Below are 10,115 nucleotides of genomic sequence, written 5' to 3'. Positions count from 1 at the left end.
TGGTGATTCACTTCAGGTTCCTCAGCTAGTAGATGTCACGACCACGGGCAGATTCTGCTCTCCTGCAGTAAGACTTCTCTTACTGAGCATGTTCTCCTCCCACCTCAGGACTTGTTTGTTTTAGTCATATGTACAGGTGTGAGTATGCACAGGTATCACGGTCCCCAGAAGTAGACTTACAGGCCACCTGCTGTGGATGCTGGGATTCAAACTTAGGTCCTCTGCAAGAGCAGTGTCTGCTCTTAACCACTGAACCACTTCTTCAGGCCCATCATCGCTTCTCTCTTATAAATGTTGCTTCACCATAGCCTTAAGTTTAGGTTTGTCCAACCTTTAGCTATGATCTGGTGAAACGAATACTAAGTTTATGGTCAGAACACTAAGTCATTGGTCCTAGATTTGATATTCTCCATTTATATTCACATCATGTCAATATTTTATTGAGGTTTTAAGAAAGGGTCTCCTGCAGCCAAGGCTGACCTCAGTTTGTAGAGTCCTGGGATTATAGGCATCCACCATTATTCCCAGCCCAAAGCACGAAACCATTCTTGCTCTGGCTTTTCTGAATCTGTCAGATACAGACAGGAAACTGCTTATTAATATGAATTCAGATTCTAGCTAGCTGGTCCACTCTAGAGCAGTGGGAATAACTGGAAATAAAATCCCTTTGAATTTTTCAGCATCCTATGTTTTCACTACTGTGTTGGGCAAGCTGATGTCAACTGGACACACACTGAATTCATCTGAGAGAAAGAAACTCAATTTAAAAAATCCCTCCATAAGATCAAGCTGTAGGCAAACCTATAGTGCATTTTCTTAATTACTGATTGAGGAGGGAGGGCCTAGCCCTTGTGGGTGGTGCCATCTCTGGGCTGGTGGTCCTGGGTTTTATAAGAAAGCAGGCTGAGCAAGCCATAAGGAGTAAGCCAGTAAACAGCACTTCTCGATGGTCTCTACATCAGCTCTTGACTCCAGTTTCCTGCCCCGTTTCCTGTCCTGACTTCCTTCAATGATGAACAGCAATGTGGAAGTATAAGCCAAAAACAAAAAAAACAAACAAAAAAAAAAACCTCTTTCCTTCCAACTTGCTTCTTTTTGGTCATGGTGTTTCATCACAGAAATAGTAACCCTAAGACAACTATATACTACCTTGTTGTGGTGGTAGCCATACTATTTAAAAAGAGAAAGTTATAGGTATGATAAATATAACAGAATGAACATAAATAAATCAGCGAAAATCTGAGAACCCAGCTTGAGCCTTAGGCTGCCCACCTGTGACTATCAACAGAGGGGTGAAGGGAAAGCACTTGACTATATCTTATTTCTAATATCCACATAAAACGAGCCATCTGCAGAAATCTGAAGTATAAGCACTATTTTATTCTAACAAACAAATTTTTTCACACTTTGAAAACCTATCCTCTTTAGCTCTGTTTCATTTAGAGAATCATTTTATACAGGCCTGTCATATACTGTCAAATAGAAGCTTTTCTACATTGTTACCCGCAAACTTTTATGTTTTCCAGACTAGTTCTCAGCAGGAAGAAACAGCTCCAATTCCTCCGTGGTAAGGTTCCTAAAAGCTAATTCTATCATATTCACATTTAATGTCAATGTGTTATTCCTAGTCAACGTGTCAAAGATGGTTGCTTTTCATCTTACTGGTAAGCACTCTGAATTGTGTGTGTCCTTCATAGTCAAACAAAGAGGCCTTGGTGATTTCCTGTGCTTGGAGGATTTTGTTCTATAGCTAAAGTGTTAACAACCGTCATGCAGAACAGCTTGACAATGTTATTTCTTCTCACCTCACTCACCTTCAAGGTCCCTTAGCACTAAGAAAACTAAAGTCACGTCTTCAACATTGTCAGGTTAGAAATCTGGTTGTATAACTGTTAAAATAACTAAGCATCCACAGATTCACGGAGACAGGACAAAAGTACCTGAATCTATTTTGGGCCAGTGACCACTCTCAACTATTTTTTAGTGGTGTGGACGCTTCGCATGCATGAGGTTTCAGCTCAACACAAACATAAGCAGTAGCTCTGAACTGTTTCTATGGTTTCAAATCACCACAGATGGCATCCGTGGTGTGGCTTACCATAACACCTCCCACTGCAACTCTGGTTACAATATACTCCTCCAGCTTCCCTTAAGAGCTGCGGTCCCCAAACCCGAGCTTCAGAGTTTCTGAGCACTGTCTTTCTTTTGGAACCACTACATTGAGTTGAGCCCAGTTACTATTCAATATGCCTTTAATTAATGTATAGCGAAAGTGTTGGCGTTGGGTTGGCAATATATCTAAGTGCCATGTGAGAGAAATGTAAATTTTGGCTTTATGAAATAATACAGTAGGCTGATGATTGACTCAGTACCACAGGTGTTCAGTGGGCTGTTCTCGGTGAGCCAGTCCCAATCTTTTGTTAGTATGATAGTCTGCTTTATAACCATTAACTTTAATTAGACAAAAATTCAGAGTAATACCCTATATGTTGTCAGGTTGATATCTAAGAGGCCAGAACATAAGTCAGATGAAGTGATTTTGAAAGTATACAGAAACAAAACAAAACAACTAAACAAAAAACTTCTGTATTCTGAACCCAGTTCTTCCTTCCACAATAGACTTGTAACAGGCATTTATGGACTAAGAATTACACTGGTTCCTTTGGTTTGTCGGACTTTAAAATTGCCCTGCATAAGATGACCAGTTTTCCTGGACCAATAGCTTACAGATGACATAATATAGGCAATATCTTGGCCTCTTAAGAATGGAGCTTTTGGGGCCAAAGCTATGACAAGAAAGGACTCTTGTTCTTGCAGAGTACCCTTCACCTCTCAGCATCCACATGGTGGCTCACAGCCATCCAGCTCCAGGGACTCTAACATCCTCTTCTGTCTTCCATTGGCACTGTCACACATGTTATACACATACACAAATGCAGGCAAAACACTCATACACATAATATGAAATATATCTAAAAATGGAATTTAAAAAGAGCTAAGTTTTATTCTTAAGCACTGTGGGAAAAAACAGGAATGAGCATGTAAAGCATCACCATGCCATATTGTTAAGTGTTGTGCTTCTTGTTGATAATGAGAACCCACTAATGCTAAAATAGGAGAAGAAATGTACAGTAACCTGGACTGTCCTAGAAGGCTGCATTCTCATGCTAGCATTGACTCCTCTTTTTATGGTGTTGATGGAGTTCCTCACTGCTTTTGTATATTCTCTTGAATAAAGAACTAGCCTCGCTATCTCTACAAGTCCTTTTGATCTCTGCATCTACATTTTTCTCGGATTGTATTATTATATGTCCCACACCAGGCCTTACTTCTGTTACTTGAATACTAAGTTAGTAAAATGCACAGATTACACACACTATAAATACAGTTTGCTTCTAAGTTATATCATCAAAGAACTTCCTATCACTCAGAAAACAAAACCATGTAGAGAAGATACCACCTTCACAAGACAGGAGAAACTGGAACCAGGTCTGGAATGTCATATTTATTCCTCAAGATTTAAGGATTGCAAGGTTTTTTCATGTTGACTGATATTAATCAAATACATTTGGAAAAATTAAGATAGGTTACATGGTCTTAGGAAAAAAAAGTGCTACCTAAAAAATTTTCAGAGAGGTCCAGGTCTTCTTTATAGATACAGCATGAAGGATATAATAGAATATAAAGAATACTATTGAGGAAATATTGATACATTACTCTGAGACTCTAATTGCAAGTGTTCAGTTCTCTACCTTAAAATATCTCAGATCACATCATGCTGGAGAAGCAACACAGAAGACAGTAAATTAAAGGAAGATTAATATCTCCCCAAATAAAGAGGGTTTCAATGCTTGCTAATCTCTCAGTTAGATTCACTCCTGTTAATTCAATTTAACAAAAGTTCTTGGTAAATCCCATGCACCAAACACTGCAAAACCTGAGATGTCACAAGGACAAATAAGGCAGCAATTCCATCCTCCTATTTTAATCAGGAAAGAATGGGATTTTAAGTGGAATAAAATTTCTTGAACTCAGAAGCCCTCCTGTATACAGATGATAAAAGGGCTGGGGAAGAAATCAGAGAATCAACACCCTTCACAATAGCCACAAATAGCATAAAATATCTCAGAGTAACTCTAACCAAACAAGTGGAAGACTTATATGACAAGAACTTTAAATCTTTGAAAAAAGAAATTGAAGAAGACACCAGAAAGTGGAAAAATATCCCATGCTCTTGAGAGGCAGAATTAACATAGTAAAAATGGCAATCTTACCAAAAGCAATCTACAGATTCAATGCAATGCCCATCAAAATCCAAGCAAAATTCTTCAAAGACCTTGAAAGAATGGTACTCAACTTCATATGGAAAAATTAAGAACTCAGGATAGCCAAAACAATCCTGTACAATAAAAGAACTTCTGGAGGCATCACAATCCCTGACTTCAAACTCTACTACAGAGCTACAGTACTGAAAACAGCCTGGTATTGGCATAAAAACAGACAGGAGGACCAATGGAACTGAATAGAAGACCTGGATATCAATCCATACATCTTCAAACACCTGATCTTTGATAAAGAAGCAAAAAATATCAAATGGAAAAAAGAAAGCATATTTAACAAGTGGTGCTGGCATAACTGGATATCAACATGTAGAAGAATGAAAATAGACCCATATTTGTCATCATGCACAAAACTCAAATCCAAATGGATCAAAGACCTCAACTTAAAGTCAGCCACACTGAACCTTATAGAAGAGAAAGTGGGAAGTACACTTGAACGCATTGGCACAGGGAACCACTTCCTAAACAGAACCCCAGCAGCACAGACACTGAGAAAAACAATTGATAAATGGGACTTCCTAAAACTGAAAAACTTCTTTAAAGCAAAGGACACAGTCAACAAGACGAAACGACAGCCTACAGAATGAGAAAAGATCTTCACTAACCCCACATCAAAGAGAGATCTGATAGCCAAAATATACAAAGAACTCAAGAAATTGGACACCAAAAGAACACATAATCCAATTTTTAAAAAATGGAGCCGGGTGGTGGTGGTGCACGCCTTTAATTCCAGCACTCGGGAGGCAGAGGCAGGCAGATCTTTGTGAGTTTGAGGCCAGCCTGGTCTACAAGAGCTAGTTCCTGGACAGGAACCAAAAAGCTATGGAGAACCCCTGTCTCAGGGGGAAAAAAAAAAAAGAGTACAGACCTCAACAGAGAACTCTCAACAGAGGAATCCAAAATGGCTGAAAGACACTTACAGAAATGTTCAACATCCTTAGTTGTCAGAGAAATGCAAATCAAAACAACTCTGAGATTCCATCTTACACCTGTAAGAATGGCCAAGATCAAAAACACTGATGACAACATGCTGGAGAGGTTGTGGGGAAAAGGGAACACTTCTTTATTGCTGGTGGAAATGCAAGCTGGTACAACCCCTTTGGATGTCAGTGTGGTGATTTCTCAGAAAATTAGGAAAACAACCTTCCTCAAGACCCAACAATACCACTTTTGGGTATATATCCAAAGGATGCTCAGTCGTGCCACAAGGACATGTGCTCAAAGTAGCAGCTTTGTTTGTCATAGCCAGAACCTGGAAACAACCTAAATGCCCCTTGACCTAAGAATGGATAAGGAAAATATGGTATATTTCCACAATGGAGTACTACACAGCAGAAAAAAATAACATCTTAAATTTTGAAAGAAAATAGATGGAGCTAGAAAACATTATTTTGAGTGAGGTAACCCAGACACAGAAAGACAATTATCACATGTACTCACTCATAGGTGGTTTTTAAACATAAAGCAAAGAAAAGCAGCCTACAAATCACAATCCCAGAGAACTTCGACAACAATGAGGACACTAAGAGAGACTTATATAGATCTAATCTACAGGGGAAGTAGAAAGTAGAAAAAGACAAGGTCTCCTGAGTGAATTGGGAACATGGGGACCTTGGGGGAGTGCTGAAGGGGGAGAGAGGAGGCAGGGAAGGGAGCGGAGAAAAATGTAGAGCTCAATAAATAGCAATAAAAAAATTACACACAGACACACACACACACACACACACACACACAGAAGTAAAGACAATCCAAATAAACATCCAAGGATTAAAAATAAAAATTTCTAACAACGAAAGGACAAGGAGCTGGGTGTGTCTGGAGTGGCGCGGTCATGTCCGTGGTTACTAACTGCATATGGCTATTTAACTTATTAACGAAATGAAACCTTAAAACCGCAGCTCCTCAGACACAGCAGCGATGTTTGGAGAGAGGCTACGATATTACAGCAAGTTCTACTGGGCAGTGCAGCACTGGCTCCTAAGCCCGTTCTCCCATCTCTGTACCATCTTCCTTTCCCGGGATGCCAGTGGCTAAGGACTGGGGCTGGGGACCAGACTGGGGTTTGGAGAGGGTTCTTGCTAGTCCTTGCCAATCCAATCATCCTGTCGAGTGGGCCTGCAGAGACAGATCCATGGCTGTTGTCTTAAGACTTGGGTCTTTGACGTGGGGAAAACCAGAGTTAACATCCTAGATGAGCTAGCTCAGCTCCAGTGGGCCACACAGGGCTCAGAGGTACCTGGAGGCCTTGGAAACACAGTTGTTTCCAGTCTTTAACTGAAGGGGTTCCGAGTGGGCAGGAGATTGCAGACTCTGTACAGAGACAATGTATGGTACACCGGAAAAGAAGCTGCTGCCAGGGTGACAGTGGGCAAGGGGTGAGAACTCAGTAGTTCACTCTCTTTGATGATGTCACTTCAAGTTCCAGGGAGGCACTCACACTGGGGTTTAGGTGGTGGCCCAGGGGCCCCATCTTCCTAGTACGTGGAGTGCTGCACAATTTGAACTTTCTGGTCTATGGGCAAATTCTTGGGTTTTTTTTTTTAGAATATAAAATATGCATGATTCCACAATTATAATAAAATATGCGTATTTCTGCAAGTCTTTCTCGCTTGCAAAGTGCTTTCTATATAATATTTCATCTGATCTTCCTGACAGTGAACGGAATGAAACCTTTGGGTTTGGAGAATAAATGACTATTGCCGAAAAAATAAAAATAAAAAAATAAATAAAAAATGTCTTGATCTCCTCTGGGTATCTTCCATACACTAAAGTAAATTTCATAATGTACTTTTAACATACTTGATAGAAGAATGCCCATGGAGATGGCATGGCCATTCACTAGCACAAAGGGCATAGAGTTAGACTTGAGATTTGAAACCAGCTATTTCCTTCCCAATTTGAATCACTCTTTACCATACCACATTTACCTATAATGATAAGCTTGTCCATTATTTTTTTAGTTAGTGTACAAAGTAGTGGGTTTCATTCTCTCTCTCTCTTTTACACACACACACACACACACACACACACACACACACACTTTTTAGTGGTTTGAATAGGTATGGCCCCATAGATCATGTGTTTGAATGCTTGACCCATAGGGACTGGCACTAGGAGGAGATGTGGCCCTCTTGGCATAGGTGTGCTGTGTTGGGGGAATTGTGCCACTATGAATTGTGCCTTTGCAGTCTTATAAGCTCAAATCTGACCAATGTGACACAGCTTTTTTCTTCTGTTGCCTGTGGATCAAGATGTAGGACTCCCAACTTTCTCCAGCACCATGTCTGTTTGTATGCTTCTATGTCCCACCATGATGATAATGGACTAGGCCTCTGAATTATAAGCCAGCCCCCAATGAAATGTTCTCCTTTATAAGAGTTGCTGTGGTCATGGTGTCTCTTCATAGCAATAGAAACTCTAACACATACACATTCATGTCCCACAGAAATAATCTTGAGAATCAAAAGGAAGTATGTCAAAACAAGATAGAAGAAAATTTAGATATGAATTTGTTATGTGAGTATGTAAATGTAAGGCTTGTCTTTTCACTATTCAATTTGATACTAGGTATTGTGTATTATATTCTGTGTGTATGTATGTATATGTATATATATCCTCCATCACTTTCCTCTTTGTTTTTAGAGGATCTGGAACCCACTGACTGGCTAGACCAGCAGGACACTGGTATCCTCCCCATCTGCTGTCTCCCCCTCCCAGCACTAGGACAACAGGCATAGGCTGTGGTGCTACCACAATCAGTGCTCAAAGTCAGCACTTTGCTCCTGAAGCCATCCCCCCACACGCCTGTCATTGTACTTTGTCATGGTCACCTCCATTGCACTTCCTGTCCCCACTGGCCACTCCTGCTGAGTCCTAGTCTCCCGTACCCCCACTTCTGCTTTCCTGTTACACACATATATGAGAGAAAATGTGTGATATTTTCCTGTACCCTCTCTTCTTCTGAAAAACAATAATGTCAGAACCACAAAGCAGAAGTAAAAAATTACAAATACGGTGCCGAGAACTAAATTCTCATCTAGCACAGCCTCTGTGGAAAACAAGCAGAAGGGGTGGCACTTGACCAGTAGCTGAAGCCTGAGACCTGAGTGGAACACACTCATAGCTCTACAGTCCCATATGGGGCTGGGGACAGAGGGAGAGGATTCCACTGAGCATTCTGTCCTGAGACTCAGGGTCACTGGGGCAGGTGGAGAAGATGGTAGAGGAACACACTGTTAAATTTTAACCCACTGTTTCCAGGACACATGGTAATTTGATAGCTATCCACTAAGAAATTCAGCAAATAAACCACATGATAAATTCATATATTTTGAAGTAAAAGTACATCAAAAGGTAAGAATTTTTTGTTTTGTTTTTGTTTTTCAAGACAAGGTTTTTCTGTGTAACAGTCCTGGCTGTCCTGGAACTTGCTTTGTAGACCGGGCTGGCCTTGAACTCAGAAATCCTCCTGCCTCTGCCCCCCAAGTCCTGGGATTAATGGTATGTGCCACCACTGCCTGGCCAAGAACTTATTCTTACATGAAAATCAAATGTTAAAATTTCAAAGACTTATCCCCTTTACACAAATAATTTATAGACTTGTTTGTTTTGAGAGAGAACAACACAGGATAGCCTCAGATTTTTTGTGCAGTTTTGGAAGATATTGAAATTCAGATCCTTCTGCCTTCATGGCCCAAGTACTGGAATTACAGACTTATGCTCCCAAACCCAGCAACACTGATTTTTTTCATATAAATATTTTCAACTGGAAATGATGTGAGAAAGTAAATAAATATAAAAATAAATTAAAGAGATAAAACTAGGGGACTTTGATAGGGTTGAGAAAGGTTTATATTCCCGAAACCTCGGGAGCTGTCATAGCTAAAGAGAAGGAATTCTGTCTCCAGGAAGGGGGGGGGGCACACCTCTAAAGATAGCTACTGTCCCGTTTCTGGAAATCTGGTATTTCTAGAGCAGAAATTACTTTCACCAAACACAAGTTGGTGAGAGGAGGAGTCCCTGGACAGGACATAAGGATGCTGTAACCAGAAGATGGGATCGCGGAACAGCAGCAGCGCAGGATCCGGGTCCTTAGAGCCCTCCGAGGGCTTGTCCCGAAGAGCGGCTGGCTCGCGTCGGAGTGAGAAGAAGAGGAAGAGGATGAAGATGTGGATCTGGCCCAGGTACTGGCCTATCTCCTCCGCAGAGGCCAAGTGAGGCTGGTGCAAGGAGGAGGCGCAGCAAACTTACAACTCATCCAGGCCCTCTCAGACTCAGAGGAAGAGCATGACAGTGCCTGGGATGGTCGCCTCGGAGATCAATACAACCCACCTGTGGATGCAACCCCTGACACTGGGGAGCTAGAATACAATGAGATCAAGACGCAGGTGGAACTGGCCACAGGGCGGCTAGGCCTCAGGAGAACTGCTCAGGAGCACAGCTTCCCGCGAATGCTACACCAGAGAGAACGGGGCCTCTGCCACCGGGGAAGCTTCTCCCTTGGAGAACAGTCTCGAGTGATGTCTCACTTCTTGCCCAATGATCTAAGCTTCACTGATACCTACTCTCAGAAGGCATTCTGTGGCATCTACAGTAAAGATGGTCAAATCTTCATGTCTGCTTGCCAAGATCAGACAATCCGACTGTACGACTGTCGGTATGGCCGCTTCCATAAATTCAAAAGCATCAAGGCCCGGGACGTAGGCTGGAGTGTCTTGGATGTGGCCTTCACTCCTGACGGAAACCACTTTCTGTACTCCAGCTGGTCTGATTACA

At 41.4% G+C, this 10,115-nt stretch overlaps 1 protein-coding gene across 1 annotated transcript in view; it reads left to right on the top strand.

Moving 5' to 3' along the window:
* The first annotated feature begins 9,175 nt into the window (after positions 1-9,175).
* Dcaf11 (DDB1 and CUL4 associated factor 11) overlaps positions 9,176-10,115 on the top strand; it is a 2,434-nt gene continuing 1,494 nt past the window's right edge. The window contains 2 exon segments of the mRNA XM_005348501.3: positions 9,176-9,480; positions 9,483-10,114. Of these exon segments, the coding sequence (XP_005348558.1) occupies positions 9,393-9,480; positions 9,483-10,114 (720 nt within the window). The 5' untranslated portion in view covers positions 9,176-9,392.

Source organism: Microtus ochrogaster, chromosome 6 (assembly GCF_000317375.1).
Source record: "Microtus ochrogaster isolate Prairie Vole_2 chromosome 6, MicOch1.0, whole genome shotgun sequence".
In the NCBI taxonomy this organism is placed as follows: Eukaryota; Metazoa; Chordata; class Mammalia; order Rodentia; family Cricetidae; genus Microtus; species Microtus ochrogaster.
This window is presented reverse-complemented; position numbering and strand designations above follow the sequence as displayed.